The sequence below is a fragment of the Mya arenaria genome, chromosome 1 (assembly GCF_026914265.1).
Source record: "Mya arenaria isolate MELC-2E11 chromosome 1, ASM2691426v1".
Taxonomy (NCBI): Eukaryota; Metazoa; Mollusca; class Bivalvia; order Myida; family Myidae; genus Mya; species Mya arenaria.
In genome coordinates, this window is record NC_069122.1 from 26,225,435 (window position 1) to 26,244,509 (window position 19,075).

Here is a 19,075-nt window from a genome sequence, read left to right on the forward strand (position 1 = left end):
GTTATTGTATCTCCATTTGTTATTGTATCTCCATTTGTTATTGTATCTACAGTTGGTATAGTATCTACATGTGTTATTGTATGTACATTTCGTATTTTATTTACAGTTCGTATTGTATCTATAGTTGGTATTGTATCTACATTTGTTATTGCATCTACAGTTGGTATTGTATCTACATTTGGCATTGTATCTACATTTGTTGTTGTATCTACAGTTGTTATTGCATCTACAGTTGTTATTGTATCTACAGTTGTTATTGCATCAACAGCTGGTATTGTATCTAAAGATTGTTATTGTATCTAAAGTTTGTCATTTGTATTTACACTTATTTTTGCAATGTGTCTACAGTTACCAATGCATCTCAAGATGCTATTGTATTTACAATTGAAATTGTATCCACAGTTGTTATCGTATTTTTTTCAATTAATGCTCAATTTGAAATACGCGTTCGGGTTATACCTGGATAACCATGTTCAACATGAAATAGTTTCGATCAAAAGAAAAATAAATACCTTTGTACTGAAGCTGATTGAATAAGAAGTTGAAAGCCACTATGAAAGAACAAATGGACACAATCAGTAGCACTTTGGCGTATCTTCCTCTGAACGCCATTTTAACTATAAGAGTTCAACGTGTAATCAAAGTGTAAACGTTAAGTTTTAATGTAGGTTATATCTATATAGAATAAAATATTGGGACAAGTTAAAACAGGAAAAGGTCCGGTTCGGTCACTTAAACCATCTAACCGCAACAAAGGCTTTACCCTATTGTGTGCAAAACAGTGGTCAATAGGATTATAACAATCTGAAAGGTTACGTACAATACAATGTCTTCAAAGGCTATTGAATTAATATCGAAGTAGATCTATGAAGTGAAAATAATATTTGAAAAGGAAGTCTCGTTTTTGTGGCAGTAATCACAGTATTACATTTTGCTTTATTTATGACTTCGGATACCAAGCTGTATTACATGAATGTTTGTTTTCAATTCGTCATTGTCAACATTTATTTGCATTTTCCCTATGCTGCAAGTTTTCAATCGGAATAGGATCAGACTTCGGATCTAGATTTCCTTGGCTTTCGCTTATGGAGCATTTTTTATTTCTTGTTTTTTTCGTTTTTCATACAATACATTTATGGTTCATAATCAGTGTTATTGGTAATAAAGCCGCCTTTGACGCAGACAAAATGCTCTCTCATGCAATTGCAAAAACGCATTAAAAGTTAATGATGCATCATCATCATCATCATCATCATCATCATCATCATCATCATCGCTACCACCAACATCACCATCATCATCATCACCATCATCATCATCATCATCATCATCATCATCATCATCATCATGGTTAACTGACATCTTGTTCCTTATTGATGATCATTAGACATCAGATTAAACAAACGAAGACATTCAAGACATTCATTTTGGTTATTTAATTTATATAAAAAATATCATCAAAGGCTGGATACATAAATGCTTATTAGTTTTATAATACATAATTATTGTAAAACAGATTATCTTGGGTTATGGCTAAAGTAACATTATTGCCTGCTTAGTATTCATACTAAAACATATATGAAAATCAAACAATATCAATGAAAAACTTTTGTATTAGAAGTATTTCTGGTATTCTTACTATTAGAAAATAAATATCCCATAATTTATTAGTAATAAATCATGATCAGTGATGCGAAACAACAAATTATGATCAGTAAACCGTAACAACAAATCATGATCAGTCATCTGTAACAACAAATCATGATCGGTGACCGTAACAACAAATCATGATCAGTGAACCGAAACAACAACAAATCATGATCAGTGAACCGAAACAAAAACAAATCATGATCAGTCATCTGTAACAACAAATCATGATCAGTGAACCGTAACAACAAATCATGATCAGTGAACCGAAACAACAACAAATCATGATCAGTGAACCGTAAGACAAATCATGATCAGTGAACCGTAACAACAAATCATGATCAGTGAACCGTATCAACAAATCATGAACAGTGAACTGTAACAGCTAATCATGATCAGCCAACTGTAACAACAAATCATGAACAGTGTACTGTAAAAACAATATAAACTTACTGAGACATTGTTAATGACTTAGGACAAAAACTTAAACTTAAACATCAAACAATATCCCTGCAAAAGTACTTTTAGTAAAAGTATGTGTCTCAGAAGCAAATAAGCTATAAATCTGTATAACAGCGATCATGGAGTAGATTTTGTTTCTTCTCCAAATCTCCGAATGTGCTATGGGAATAGCATGTATAGGAAGTGACATGTGCAAACAATAAGTAAATAAATCATACACCTTGAAATCCTTTCAAAGTGACCAACACCTTGGTTGTTGATATTCAAAGAAACACTTAAAAAAGTCATCAAATTCAAAGACTAAAAGCAATTAAACAGCCGATTATTTCAATTCAAAATAAATGTGTAAAAATAAGTATTGCATGCAAGAAAAATTAAATGTTGATGACCTAAACAATAAGCAACTAAACGGTTTCTTAATAGTTATACAACTCAGCTCAAATGTACCTAAAAGCACTGATTTATAAACAAAATGTCTAACTTATTGATAATACTAGATCTAAGCAAAAAGCACTAATTGAGCGTTTTAATCAAGTTTCCATAGTTGGCCAGTGTCTTACAAAGTTTCATTCGATCTGATATATGATAACCAAAGAACATTTAATATTTCTGTCTTCAGTATATACTCATTTATTTAGTCTCAAATAAAAAAGCTGACAGGAGTCATGATTCTGTTTCCTGGGCAGACACCAGTACTGCGTCATTTTTGAGTGGTGTAGAGAACATTTTAAACCCACAGGGCCTGCATCTTTATGGATCTAATCCACAGGGCCTGCATCTGTACGGATCTAATCCACAGGGTGGGCATCTTTACAGATCTAATCCACAGGGTGGGCATGTTTACAGATCTAATCCACAGGGTTGGCATCTTTACGGATCTAATCCACAGGGTGGGCATCTTTACGGATCTTATCCACAGGGTGGGCATCTTTACGGATCTAATCCACAGGGTGGGCATCTTTACGGATCCAATTCACAGGGTGGGCATCTTTACGGATCTAATCCACAGGGTGGGCATCTTTACGGATCTTATCCACAGGGTGGGCATCTTTACGGATCTTATCCACAGGGTTGGCATCTTTACGGATCTTATCCACAGGGTGGGCATCTTTACGGATCTAATCCACAGAGTGGGCATCTTTACGGATCTAATCCACAGGGTGGGCATCTTTACGGATCTAATCCACAGGGTGGGCATCTTTACCACTCGACCAGTCCCACCCTTCAGTTTTGCCTTTATAATGACACTTAATAAAACACTGGCCACTTTAAATGGTTTATGCAATATTGCACTATCCAGGTAACATCAGCGGCTATAATATTCTAACAAAGCAGTACAAAAGAAACAAGTGTGTTAAAAAAGGTCATATAGCATATAACTAAACAATTAACAACAACAATTTCATACAAAGAAAATCAAGGAACAAGAGGTTGTGGTTTTTTTAACAAGAGTGCTGCAGAGGGAGTGGAAATGCTCGTCTGTTGTTTTGGTGTTTATTCATAACTAAACAATTATTTAAGTCAGGGTTATGGGCCATGCTGTACATGTGCTCTTTGTACCTGTTTTAAGTTTCATTTGAATATGTTGACGGTTTTAGAGTTATGGCTCCAGGTTCAAATGAATGCATGGCGATTCGGCCGACACTGACATTAGAGCTATGACATTATCTCATCAAGTCCAACAATAAAGATGGCCTCAAAAGATACAAAAATCATCCCTGTAACATGACAGAAAAGAAATTATTAGAAATATTTCATAAGGTTAGTACAAATACAAATGGAATACAGTATAGAGTATAAATTGTGCCACAATAAAGTCATTACAAAAAGTGATGAACAAAAAATATTGGAAAGTATTACAATATTATTACAATGAAATTACAATGATATAATAATTACAAGGGAATATTTGGAAGAATGGTATCGATAATTATGTTGGTTACAAAAGTTTACACTTATAATATATTGAACATAATGATGGAAAATGTAAGTTCACAACACTAATTACTTGCAACCTTTAATTCTTCACTTGTTGTATACATAACATAGTTTAGGTATGACAAACTATCATACAATTTTTAAAAGCATACAAACAATTAAATTATATTTTGGTAAAAATACTTAAAATGCAATATATTAATTTTTTTATCAAAAGCTACATTTAATTGTTTTCTATAAAAAACATGACAATCTACACATCAATAACATAAACTACAATTCTTTTAAAACATTACGTTGTATCAAAATCAATCAAATTCTTATCTACTATTTTGTATATTGAACAAGAAATAAAGAGATCATGACATTGGCCCCAAAGGAAGAAATACGAGGAGCGTCATGAGAAACGGCTTAATGACATCATCCAGATAACCCGTTATAAACTACCTCACTCCATCTTCAATGAAACCCGTCACCGTGAGTTGCATTATTTTGAAGTTTTGATGATAGTGAGGTTCTAACATATCTAAGTTTACTTTTTTGCAACAAAAATGGAAGAATATGACATTAAGCCGGTCTTCTCATGACAATCCTCAAATGCCTAGTACATATGAACGGGTTTCACAACAATACTTCAACCTCAATATAAATCTTTCATAATGAAAAAATTATCTAAATTTAATACTGTTATATAATCAACATTATTCAAGTTTAATAGATCTGGTGTGGCTTCAAATGCATTTTTTTCTGGCCCCATCTAACCGATGATCAAATCTTATGTCTATTTTTCTCTTCAAAATTGAAACACTCCAGTGATATCAAAATGTACATGTATTTCAAATCATGTTATTCAACTGACCAATCTAGACAATATCAACTGAACTAACAAGAATGCATGCATTATGTGGGCCCAACCGCCAAACCCTCTCAAATTATTTATTTCACAGAGGTTTTGATATGACTCTTATAAAAATGATGATAAATTTCAACCCTTCATTCAAAAATACTTTTATCCTTCTTTTAAAATGGACATACTAATGACAAAAAACTGTGTATGCATCCATAATTATGGATGAAATAAGATAATATTAGTTATTCACCTGACTAGAGGGCCAACTATTATCTTTCGAGAATTATTTTCTTGATTAGATGTCCAATTATTACCTTTTGTGAATAATTTTCTTTAGATGGCCAAGTTTTATCACATGACAGTCTTAATGTGAATTTGTTCACTGTATATTATGCATGTATGTATGCACATTAAGATGGCTTGAAATGTTACTTCAATGAAGCACTTTCATATTACAAAACTTCACAACTAAATAACCATCAGTCACAGTTTATACAACAACCTAAAACAAGACCGGAATGGAAGAATAATAACAACTTTAGCTCAGACAAAAATGTAAAAATAGTCCAAAAATTTCATTCACATGGTCAGGTAATGTTAATGTTATGTCAGGTTTCGTTTGTATTGTAGGGTTATTGCCAGAATGAACAAAGCGACATTAAAATATGGAAGGCATTGTCATTAACTCCACGATATTATGTACACAAAATAAATGCAGATTGACTGTTGGTTTGGCAATAAGACACAGACAAAAAGGATTAAAAGTAAAGAATTTGGAAGTTTATCGGTAGAAAGTTTGAATCACTAGTGTGAAAATTTTATTTTCAAAAATGTTTGAAATATTCCATGTTAACTTTAATTATACAAAATGTTAATAGCTGACTAAATAAGCACTTAAATTAATTTAAATTGAATACTTATTGTGGCCTAAAGGCTTGCAATAAAAGGCTTAACGTGTAATTGAATAATTTTACATTAAAGTATCTATTCCTAGAACATATTAAGTTAATGTTAACAAAATTAACAAATTTCAGTAATGAACATTTAGCTTTACTGTTGGAAGTCTAATGATGATCAGTGACTTATGGCACAAACAGTTATAAAAGAAATGGTTTCAAAACATGGTTTTAAACAGGAAGATTTAAACATATCTCGTCCTCTCTAAAGATTTAGAGAAAGCAAATAATTATTAAATGAAAATAGACTTTTGTCAGCAAAAATGAGTCTTGTTGAGGCAAGTTATTCAGTAAATCATGATTCATTCAAGTGATCAGATTTCATGAAGTTATCGGTAATCAATATCAAACCTGGGTATGAACAAGCCCATGAAGTTATCGGTCATCAATATCAAACCTGGGTATGAACAAGCCCATGAAGTTATCGGTCATCTATATCAAACCTGGGTATGAACAAGCCCATGAAGTTATCGGTCATCAATATCAAACCTGGGTATGAACAAGCCCATGAAGTTATCGGTCATCAATATCAAACCTGGGTATGAACAAGCCCATGAAGTTATCGGTCATCAATATCAAACCTGGGTATGAACAAGCCCAAATTCTTACAATCATGATTTCTTTCAACAATCCTTTCTATTTTAAAACTAGAAATTTAGCAAGCCTGGAAAGTACCAACACAAGGCTTGTGAGCTTCTGCTAATTAGATTTGACCACCGACTTATGACAAAACACTACATTGGAATCAATTTTCAAAATGTAATTTGAAAACTCAGCAACTTCCTGCAAGTGTGGCATAATATTTCGAAAAGAATGAAAGTGTTACTCTCTACCTCCACAAGACGAACTGTTGCTAACAATGTTACAAATGGAAATCATATAAGTTGCATATACAAAGCACCATGCGTTAATATTTCATACAAACATGATTGCATTAGGTACATAAAATGGTTTAAGGGGTATATGCTTTATAGTTTAAAATACAAATAAAACTGAGGTAAAACTCACATAGCCTGAAATTTAACTTTCAACTTTATAACAGAAATAAAATATGAAACAAATATTAGAACAAAGGAGAGCGCCATAGAGCTTAGCAAACAATTGTCTGTTCTTCTTAGTCAATAAGGGGTATAATTCAACACTAACTGAAGCAAGAGTTATGGGCCTTGCAACACATGTGCACATTATCACTGGTTATAGCAAGAGTTATGGGCCTTTCAACACATGTGCACATTCTCCCTGGTAATAGCAAGAGTTATGGGCCTTGCAACACACGTGCACATTCTCACTGGTAATAGCAAGAGTTATGGGCCTTGCAACATACGTGCACATTCTCACTGGTAATAGCAAGAGTTATGGGCAATTCAACACATGTGCACATTCTCACTGGTAATAGCAAGAGTTATGGGCCTTGCAACACATGTGCACATTCTCACTGGTAATAGCAAGAGTTATGGGCCTTGCAACACATGTGCACATTCTCACTGGTAATAGCAAGAGTTATGGGCATTTCAACACACGTGCACATTCTCACTGGTAATAGCAAGAGTTATGGGCCTTTCAACACACGTGCACATTCTCACTGGTTATAGCAAGAGTTATGGGCCTTTCAACACACGTGCACATTCTCACTGGTTATAGCAAGAGTTATGGGCCTTTCAACACACGTGCACATTCACACGTGCACATTCTCACTGGTAATAGCAAGAGTTATGGGCCTTGCAACACACGTGCACATTCTCACTGGTAATAGCAAGAGTTATGGGCCTTTCAACACACGTGCACATTCTCACTGGTAATAGCAAGAGTTATGGGCCTTTCAACACACGTGCACATTCTCACTGGTAATAGCAAGAGTTATGGGCCTTGCAACACACGTGCACATTCTCGCTGGTAGTAGCAAGAGTTATGGGCCTTGCAACACACGTGCATATTCTCGCTGGTAATAGCAAGAGTTATGGGCCTTGCAACACACGTGCACATTCTCGCTGGTAGTAGCAAAAGTTATGGGCCTTGCAACACACGTGCACATTCTCGCTGGTAGTAGCAAGAGTTATGGGCCTTGCAACACACGTGCACATTCTCACTGGTAATAGCAAGAGTTATGGGCCTTGCAACACACGTGCACATTCTCACTGGTAATAGCAAGAGTTATGGGCCTTGCAACACACGTGCACATTCTCACTGGTAATAGCAAGAGTTAAGGGCCTTTCAACACACGTGCACATTCTCACTGGTAATAGCAAGAGTTAAGGGCCTTGCATCACATGTGCACATTCTCACTGGTAATAGCAAGAGTTATGGGCCTTTCAACACACGTGCACATTCTCACTGGTAATAGCAAGAGTTAAGGGCCTTGCATCACATGTGCACATTCTCGCTGGTAGTAGCAAGAGTTATGGGCCTTTCAACACACGTGCACATTCTCACTGGTAATAGCAAGAGTTATGGGCCTTGCAACACACGTGCACATTCTCACTGGTAATAGCAAGAGTTATGGGCCTTTCAACACACGTGCACATTCTCACTGGTAATAGCAAGAGTTATGAGCCTTGCAACACATGTGTACATTCTCACTGGTCATTTGTATACAATATTTCATGGGAATATCTTAAATGGTTGTTAATTTATTGCAACATTAAAGCTTTTGCGAGACTTTTCAAACTTAAAAGGAGCATTACTTGGCAATATCTGATCAATGGCCTTCTACACATGTGCATTATGTACCTATTAATATGTGTACAAAATTTCATGTAAATATTTTGAACGTTTATCAAGTAATGGCCAAGTGTTGGGTCTCAAGGGCATAACTTGACAATTATAAAAGCCAAAGTTATGGACTGTGCTGTTCATTTACGCATCGATCTCTGGCAACATGTGTCCCTGGTTTCATCGAAATATCTTGAAAGGTTTTTAAGGTATGGCAAAGGTTTATGTTTTTTTAACAACAACGACAATGACACCAAGGCTATGATAATGATCTCAATAAACAGACTAGCTAAAAATGATAAAATATAGTTGTGTGCATTAAAGAGTGCAAAAGAACCGGTATAAAATGTATCATCAATAGTTTGTTTTACTGTATGTAATCTTAAAACTATAAAACCTCAATGATGAGGCTGTAGAGGCAAACCTAACAACGCACCACGTATGGTATGATCACTTTTTACAAGAGATATTTTAGAGTATATACAGTATCTATTTTTAAACTAAGACATTTATAAGACAGCTTAGGCAAAGATCATTTGATTTTGCAATTAAATCTTTCCATTCAAATTGTAACACTCACATAATATTCAATGGAAATTTCTTGATCTATGACATCTTGTGAAAGGTTGTTGATAACATAGTCTCACTTACTCACATTGATTTTTAATTGAAATTTAAACAAGTCCGTCAAACATTATACAAGAGCAAGACTGGCAGGCGAATTCTTATTTTAACCGCTGCATGAATGTAGCTAATTTACGACAAATAACCTGACAATATTTTCATTTTGAACAAGAAGAAATATTTTCCGAGTCAAATACAAACAAATTATTTCATACAAATTGCAGAAAAAAAAAACACTTCTGCATGGCCTAAAATTGAATCTGTGTTTGTTCTCTTGTGATGTTGTGATGACCTGGAAATTCAGAAAAACTCCTGCACAGCAGAAATTTCCATGATGGAATAATCCAGAAATGCAGACATCACTGTTCCCAGGACAGATGTATTGCCGTCTTCATCAAGTAAATACAAGTAAGGCTAGTTCCAATCAAGTTCTGTATCATATCTGAAATCTGAAATATACAGAAGAATAAACAGTGATTGTAAAAAAAGCAAGAGATACTTACAAAACTACGAATGTATCCATAAAACACAGATGCCCACCTCATCTCCCCTTTGTCAAAAAAGCATGGGCCTTTACTCAGCCTTTGTCATTGAATGTGCCTCAAGATAACCAGTTGTACAAAGAAATAGAGGCGCCATGAGAAGGCAATTCAACTTTTCCATCACAAAATGTAGTTACATGTACATACAAAATTATACCACCATTGTTTAACATGAACTAAAGTTATGAAGTCAATACCTATTTTCTACTTTTGAGTAACAATTACCTTGACACAAAGTCATAACTCAACAATAATTAAAGCCAGATTTACGGTTATATATGTGCATATTGTTCCTGGGAACACGAGTTTCAAAGTTATTGTTTTTAGCCAAGTATAAAGCTTTTTCAAAACAATGAAGCCAATAATGACACCAAGAGAAGACACACAATATTTTTTTCCAGACAGAAATAATAATATTGCATAAATTCTGTTGTCACTGAAGATTACACTGCACACTTACCTGTACCCTATACATAAGAACACTTAAGTATGAGTTGTATTATCACAGGTTACACCACACTCTTACCTCTGCACTATACATAAGGACACGTAGGTATTGAGTTGTATTATCACAGTAGGTTACACCGCACTCTTCTCTTGCCCTTGTGGGTCTTGAGTTGCTTCTTAAATTCCTTGGGCTGTTGTCTGAAAACATGACAGATGAAGACTTAGAAACAACACATTATGTGAAAGCGTGAGAGTTCTATCTTATAATTTTAATGTCAATTAAAACTTTTCAACTTTCACCCATTGATTTGATAAAACACTCAAATCTGACCACCCTTGATAATTGCCTACTTTGTTTTCAGAAAACAACATATAAAATCGGCATCCACATTCATTTGTTTCGCCAGAGTTATCACATGATTAGTAAATATCTCCACTAGTTTAATAGTTTGGTATATCTATTATCAGGATAATTTGGCGTCATGTCAAATATTATACATCAGAAAACACATTCAGAAAATACTCAAACATATTGCAATTTTGTTTCATTTCAAGATCAACTAAAAGTTTGAAATGCACAGGTATTTGCTTGGGGGGTATATATTCATTTTATAAGCATTATCCAATTTGTCAAAAGATGATTCTTCGAAAATAGCTGCTAGAGTTGTTATTTCAGAACAATTCATTTATAATTTAACAGTAGTGTTTACTTATTTTAATTGATCATTTGACTTGAAATGACAAGTAGTCTCATTTCACTTTCTAGGAAGAACTGTACATAATAGAGGAACTTATCATGAGTTCAAAAAACTCTCAAAACTCGATGACCTAATAAACAAGGGTTACCTGATGACCCTGACGACATCGTGGAATGCCAGATCCACATTGACAGGCGGGTCCTTTGCACTTGTCTCCAGATATGGCACCTGACAACAAATGATATAAATGTAGACAATTTTATTCAAGGTGAGAACTTTCTTGTTGAATATGTGTCCACCTATCACCCAAGAGGTCCTGGATTTGATCAAGCTAAAATAAATATTGAGTATAAACTAATTACAGTTATAGGTGCTTCTGAATGCTGTACCCATTTGGAGTAAATTATTGGTAGTCATTTTAAGTGAAAGGCACACAATATAGGTTGATGTATTTCAATGTATTATTATGTTCAACTCATTAACATGATAATGCATTAATTTTAAATGAAAAAAAGTATTTTGGCATCAACCTATAATGTGCGCTTTTACATTACAGTCAAACTCTGTTGAATCAAACTCTCAGGGACTGGCGAAAATTCTTTGCACTTAGAAAAATTTGAGACAAGTGGGAATTGTTTCATTCATTAGAAACAAATGATTAATCTGTCATTTACATCCAGTTTGAGCCAACGAGGAAAGCAAGCCAAGTGAGTTCGAGTCAATGGGGTTCGACTGTAATATATTAATGATCAGGGGTTCTAACAACTAATTTTTGTCAATTCTGAAAAATAGCCAGGGGTCTGATATAGTATATAAGAGATTCATACCAAGATCAGGGTAAAGCGGCTTAGACCCCTTTTAAAATTGTTTCCAAAATCATTTATAGGTATTTCCTACTGTTTTTCGATGCAAAGGTCCAAATAACAAGAGGCCCAAAAGGGCCTTTTTAGGCTTATGCTCTACTGGCATGGCTCTTGTGGTCATTTTCAATCCAGAGCATGTACGTTTGAGTTATAGGCAACAAATATATAATTCACTTTTAGTGTTTGGGTTAGCTGAAAACGCTGCACGTTTAACATCTGAGGACAGGAAGTGTTGTAAGCAGATTAGTTGCATGAACTATTTTACTATGAACTATTTTACTATGAGCCAAGTAAAGGTAATATGAGGGTAAAAAAATATTTGCTTTCAAAACTGTACTCATTGTCAAAATTTCATTTCTGTAGCTTTAAAAATAAAAAGTCGGTCAAAGGTCAAAGTCAAGGACATCCGAGGACAGCATTAATGCTTGTTTGCAAAACTGTTCACATGGTCAAAATTTCATTACTGTAGCTTTAAAAATTAATAAGTCAAAAGGGGTGGGGCCAGCTTTTGCCCAAGGGGCATTATTTCAAATGTTTTCAATTGCATCATAAGATGCTCCAAAACAAATATCAAAGGTATGGGCCTTGTGGTTTGAAACAAGAATATTTTGAAAATATTTCTTAAATAAGTTTCTAGGAAAATAGTGACACTCAGGGCAGTGCCAGTTTTGACCCAAGGGACATAATTTGAACAACCATGGTAGTGGGCCACTAAATAAAGCCTTGTTCAAAATAGCAAGGATTTGCATAATGGTTTCAGACAAGTTTTTAACATTTCCCAACTTAAAGGGGGGGGGGGGACTTTTCCCTGGGCCTCCGCCAACGTCGCCGAGGTCGTTTGCACTTGCCGCACTGGTCCCTTGCGTGACAATCTCCGTGGGGGGGGGGGGGGGGGGGGCAGTAATGACCCCAGGGGCATAATTTGAACAAACCTTCATTACATGTAAACTTGGCTAAAAATAGACTTCGCTCATGTAGACTTGGCTAAAAATAGACTTAGCTTAAAATAGCATTTTTTTTTATACTTTCAAGACCCATAATCCAGGCATGCATGGGCAGATCTGGCTGGTTTTCGAAAGGAACCGAGCTCTAATGGATATCTAAATACTGTACAAGTTTCATCGAGATACAATCAAAAATGAAGACTGTATCGTGTTCACAACCAATTGTTTACAGAGGCACGGACGCACAGATGCACATACTACGTACACATTACCATCGCAAAAGCTCTTCTGGCCTTTGACTGGTAGAGCTAAAAACAAGAGCCGTCATAAGACGCTTTGACTTAGAATACAATAATGATGTAATAATACCAAGTTTGGTCTCTTTATGTCAAACCTAACTAAAATTATTCGATACATAAGGTGACTTTGATGCTGCCCTCCCACCAGCCCACCCAAACAATGACTCAAGTCATTCAAATAACTTGATTTCCCATTTTGAAAATGTGGTTAAGAATATATACAAATATGCCTTTCAAAGGAATTTAGAAAAAATAAAAAATCAAGGGCCATAATTTGTATTTAGGTTTAAAACGGAGTTATGTTTCTTGTTGTAAGATGGTCATAAATAACTTTGAATTTTATAAAGTGCATTTAATGAACGGTATAGACATTTTTTAATTAAAATCACAACTTGCCCTTTACTTTTACTTGCCTATAACTTTAACCTAAGTCAATCAGTGGCCATAACTTGTATTAAGGATATGGAGTTATGTAACCTCATTGGGTGATGGTCCTGAACAATTGTGTGAAGTATTAAGTCAATTGAATGAAGGGTATAGAAGTTATTAAACAATACCCCAACCTGCCCTAAAACTTTAACCTAAGTTCCATAGTCAATAAACCTGAACTTCAGAACTTCTAAATGATGACAAATTTAATTAGATGTTGTAGTTTCTCAAAGTTATCTGCCCTGCTTTTGCTTACCCGTAAATGAGCAGCAAGTGACCTGCCCTGCACCTCTGACACTTTCCTTTGTCGTACAAGATCTACCTTGTTAGCCACCAGTAACATAGGGTACTGGTCTCTGTAACAGAAAAAAGGATGTTTTCTTGATGGTCATTTATAAGGTAATTGAAGTAATTTTCCATTATTCAAAAATATTGAAGAAGTTTTCTTTATTTTTGTTATTGCATTCATTTTCTTATCAGAAACAGAAACCTGTAGGTGAGGCTACACAAGTATGAAACTGGGCTCAATAAAACTAGCAGTCATTGTGTAACTCTTAATCATATTTTTTTTATGTTTATAGTAAGTAACTTAAATTTTAAAAACATGCATAATATAAACAAATCATGAGACATCACTTCATTGCAAATATTTAGGATCAATTACAGAGAAAGACCTAATCAAAACATGTTCAAACACTTGACTTAATAAGCTTACTTGTCCTTAACCCTGAGAATTTGTCCATGGAAATTAGCTATGTTTTCATAACTGGAGGGGTCTGTAACCGAGTACACAAGCATGAAGCCGTCTCCTTTACGCATGTATTGCTCTCGCATTGCAGAGAATTCCTCTTGACCAGCTGTGTCCAACACTGCAAAAAACAAAGGATTTAAATAAATAATTATATAATTTATTTAGAGTAGATGGTAATAACTCAAAGACATTGGGCCCAGACCTGCAAGCTCAAGCTTTTATGTTCAGCTAATTTTCCACAGGTCTAGGTCTCTTTTTTCTTTACTTTTGAAGAATTTTAATTACTGCATGCCACTGAAGGGCATTTTCAACCTGACAGATGCCTGTTACTTCTGAGGGTAAAGTCTTGCATTGGTTTTTCTTTTAGGGGGAATTTTGAACGTTGAATAGTGTACAAACTACAATTAACCACATATCATTTATTTAGATTTATTCAAAGAGGCAAGGGGGCCCAATTTGGTCCCAAAACAGGCCATAAAAATGATTAAAGCGATTTCCATGGCTATCGAACTTGATCAAGATATTATGGTCACAAACATGTGTTAAAAGTTTGGTGAGGATTGGACAAACAGTTTTCAAGAATTAGATCGGAAACAATCTTCGGGACGTATTTTTCAAGTCTTTTTTTGCAAATAAAGGGCCGTAACTCCTAAATGACGAAAGGGATTTCCATGGCTATTGAACTTGATCAAGATATTATGGTCACAATCATGTATGTAAAGTTTGGTGAGGATTGGACACATACTTTTCAAGAATTAGATTGGAAACAATCTTCGGGACATATTTTTGAAGTATTTTTGGCAAAAAAGGGCCGTAACTCCTAAATGACTAAAGCGATTTCCATGACTATCGAACTTGATCAAGATATTATGGTCACAAACATGTGTTTAAAGTTTGGTGAGGATTGGACAAACGGTTTTCAAGAATTAGATCGGAAACAATCTTCGGGACGTACGTACGTACGTACGTACGTACGTACGTACGTACGTACGTACGTACGTACGTACGTACAGACAGACAGACAGACGTACGTACGGACAAGGGCAACCCTATATGCCGCCACTTTGTGGGGGCATAAAAATGCCCTGCAATGCAATAGATTGAAAAAAAGCCAAACTGGTTGATTTGTATGACCTGAGCAGTTTAAAAATACTGATCACCTATCAAAACACACATTTGTTTATCTGGATTGATAATTAAATGATCTAGGTCGATACAGATCCAAACCTTAGCAATGACTGAGAAGTTACATCAAATTTAGGTGAGTATTATCGTTTTAAATCCCTGTTAACGTTCCAAGCAGCATACATGTAAATATGTATTACATGGGGAAATGATGACATCAACTGTATGCTCATTTTTGAAGCTTGTCTTTTATTACAAGTAAATAACCGTAAACATGATTTTTTTGTATACTATGTACATCTGCCTTGCCAACTACGATATTACAATGAATTTTTTTTTCCTTCTTATGCAAACCTCATATATTTGTGTTACCTGGTTTCTGGTGTGTTTTGGTAAGTTATCATCTAATTGCTCATTATTTTTTTAATTGTTATCATTGCATGTACAAGGAATATTATTAGATTTTTAAAGCAAGGGAAGCAACTCTTTCAATTTCTTAGCTGATTTGATTGAGTTGATTCCCATCCACAGCACAACACTTACAGAATAGAAATCTATTTAATATAAATAAGTAACAAGAGCCGTCGTAAGACAGCGCACTCGACTACGCCGCTTTGACTTAGAATACAATAAGGATGTAATAATACCAAGTTTGGTCTCTCAAACCTAATTAAAATTATTCGATACATAAGGTGACTTTGATGCTGCTCTCCCACCAGCCCGCCCAAACAATGACTCAAGTCATTCAAATAACTTGATTTCCCATTATGCAAATGTGGTTTAGAATATACAAATATGCCTTTCAAAGGAAATAAAAAAAATAAAAAAATAATAATAATAAAAAAATAAATTCAAGGGCCATAATTTGTATTTAGGCTTAAAACGGAGTTATGTTTCTTGTTGTAAGTTGGTCGCAAATAATTTTGAATTTAATTAAGTGCATTAAATGAACGGTATAGAAGTTTTTTATTAAAATCCCAACTTGCCCTTTACTTTTACTTGCCTAAACCTTTAACCTAAGTCAATCAGGGGCCATAACTTGTATTGAGGATATGGAGTTATGTAACCTCATTGGGTGATGGTCCTGAACAATTGTGTGAAGTATTAAGTCAATTGAATGAAGGGTATAGAAGTTATTAAACAATACCCCAACCTGCCATAAAACTTTAACCTAAGTTCCATAGTCAATCAGGGGCCATATTTGTATAAAAGATAATATGGAGTTATCTAACCTCATAATGTGATGGCTCTGAACATCTGTGTGAAGTATTAAGTCAATTGAATGAATGGTATTGGAGTTTTAAGTGAAAATCCCAACTTGCCCTAAAACTTTAACCTGCCCTAAAACTTTAACCTAAGTCAATCAGGGGCCATATCTTGTATTTAGGATAATATGGAGTTATGTAACCTCATTGTGTGATGGTCCTGAACAACTGTGTGAAGTATTAAGTCAATTGGACAAAGGATATAGAAGTTATTAATAAATATTCCAACTTGCCCTAAAACTTTAACCTAAGTTCCATAGTCAATCAGGGGCCATAATCTGTGTAAAGAATAATATGGAGTTATCTAACCTCATCATGTGATGGCCCTGAACAACTGTGTGAAGTATTAAGTCAATTGAATGTAGGGTATTGGACTTGCCCTAAACCTTTAACCAGACGCCGACGCCGGCGCTGGGGCAGGGTATAGCCCACCTATTCTTTGAATAGTCGAGCTAATAAAAGTGATCGGGATTAAAATACTCCCGGACAAATGAGCTTTACTGGTGGTAGGTAAAATGTACTGCTTTTGAGACCCCCCCCCCCCTACCACTCTATCCGACAAAAACTACTGCTCTTGAAATAAATAATCAGAACAATTTTTGGGTTTAAAATTTCATTTGAAAACTCTTAAAATTATATCAACCATGCACAAATACCACATAATCTGCCACAGGAAAAGGTGCAATAAACAACCTGTCAAATATCTTGACACCTCGGCCGAGATCGTTGCTAAGTTACCGCACTGAAGACCACTGGTGTACTACTATTCAGCATTCTTTATTAATTGGCATCCTACCAATCAATGTTCTTTGTTAGTATTAAAGACATATATATATATTTTAATGCTTTGATCAAAACATTACTGCATAGAAATAACATTCCCAAAGTTTATTGATTCTCAAACAATGTATAAAATTTTACCACGTTTTGGCGTGAAAATAAACATGCACAATTTTGCAGTCGTCTGCTCAAGACCTGTTTGGCAGTCTGATTGAATATCAGCAGCTCTACTTAATGTAACCTTGAGCTTTCAATAGCCAGACATAATATTCCTTCTATTTCACAATCAAAAACACCAACATTTGACAAGACCCTGAACCTTGACATATTTTATGCATATTTTTGGAAAATCTAAAAAAAAGTAACAACTTTCAAGTTCTTGATTACATTGTATCCATCATTGTTTTTGACTGAAATGAAAGGGATTTAGAAATTTGACTGTTTTTAAACCCAATCTACCGACTTGGAGACTGAAATGTCTGATACTCCATACCAAGTAAAGGGTGCTTTACATTGTATAACATGAAGGTTTTTAAACATCAAAACATTTTGTGATTATGTTTTTAGGCAGATGCTGAAGTTTGAACTTAACATGTTTCGTTCCAAGTTTGAAGTGTTAATTATTACAACCAAAACTCACAAAGATATTGTTTAAGAACTGTCAAATCTATAGGGATTTACTAACACAACCAGAACAGTTCAGATTGGCAGACATTCTTGCCAAGATTGAAAGATGATACAGCCCTAAATATTGTTCATTGTATTCATTACTTCTATAAGTATAATTGCTTAACCTTGAAGGAAATTGTACCTGGGGGGTTACTGAAACCAATGGCCATAAAACACTAGCTCAGCACATAAACTGAATAAACTAAACAAGCAGCTAGTTCTTACCGGCAACTTACTGTTTTTACCTTCCATGGCCCCAAAGTGCTGCGTGAATGAGGTGGTTATGTCTTCGTTCCTAAAATAGCGGGGAATGGACCTTACCTAGGGTCCCTGGGGTGCATTTAGCAGGGATTTTAACAGCAGTCCGTGCCCGCAGTGCAGGGATTATACCCGGGCTTGGCTGGACCAAAAGTCAAAGTCCCTGTTATTCTCCAGACCTTGGGGGGACGTGGTTACCATTGACTGGTGCATTAGCACTTAAATCAATTAACATTCTAAAATAATATTGTGCTACCAAATAAAGAGAAAGTACAAAAAAGAAAAAAGATAATAATACCGTCCAAAATACACCACTCCCCATCTATGTCTGTGTGTTGGATGTATGAATCTTCGATGGTGGGGTCGTAATCCTCCACAAACATCTTCTGAAAGAACTGAATCGTAAGGGCACTTTTCCCCACACCTCCATCCCCAACCACCACCAGTTTATAAGTCGTCAAATTAGAGTCGTTTGGAGCTCTAGACATCTTGTATTTTAAGATTTCAGGTTCATTTAAAATAAACTATTGTGTGTATTAGTTTTGAAATTGAATATTGAGGTCTAATCATTCAGGTATCGTAAATTGAAGACACGAAAACAAATTTCACAATCTTTATTTGTGGGAGCGGCCATGTTTATTATTTGTCCTTGACTTTCCGGTATTTATATTTGGAGTAATTTAGACAAATCGTCCAACGAAATACGACGCTATTTATAAAACGCCTGTTATAGGCTGTTAGCCAATATAGACTTATAAATAGGTATATATATATATACGATTAAATAACTATTTATGAATTTGAATATTACTCTAATCA

The 19,075-nt window shown here is 34.9% G+C and overlaps 1 protein-coding gene across 1 annotated transcript; it reads right to left on the reverse strand.

Annotated features, from left to right (window-relative positions):
- Window positions 1-1,421: 1,421 nt before the first annotated feature.
- LOC128230535 (ras-related protein M-Ras-like) lies at window positions 1,422-18,910 on the reverse strand. The gene is made up of 6 exons (XM_052942888.1): window positions 18,555-18,910; window positions 14,124-14,277; window positions 13,665-13,764; window positions 11,022-11,101; window positions 10,255-10,373; window positions 1,422-9,635 (listed from the first exon to the last, which is right to left on the reverse strand). The coding sequence occupies exons 1-5, from the start codon at window positions 18,742-18,744 to the stop codon at window positions 10,298-10,300; spliced, it is 600 nt and encodes a 199-aa protein (XP_052798848.1). The 5' UTR covers window positions 18,745-18,910; the 3' UTR covers window positions 1,422-9,635; window positions 10,255-10,297.
- Window positions 18,911-19,075: the final 165 nt, after the last annotated feature.

What these genes read in the sequence shown, in the direction of transcription:
- LOC128230535 (XM_052942888.1), bottom strand. Translation starts at nt 18,744, where the DNA reads ATGTCTAGAGCTCCAAACGACTCTAATTTGACGACTTATAAACTGGTG. An exon ending in ATTCTCAGGGTTAAGGACAA is followed by an intron (nt 13,765 to 14,123) that starts GTAAGCTTATTA and finishes TTTCTGTTACAG; the next exon opens with AGACCAGTACCCTATGTTAC. An exon ending in GATGTCGTCAGGGTCATCAG is followed by an intron (nt 10,374 to 11,021) that starts GTAACCCTTGTT and finishes TCATGTTTTCAG; the next exon opens with ACAACAGCCCAAGGAATTTA.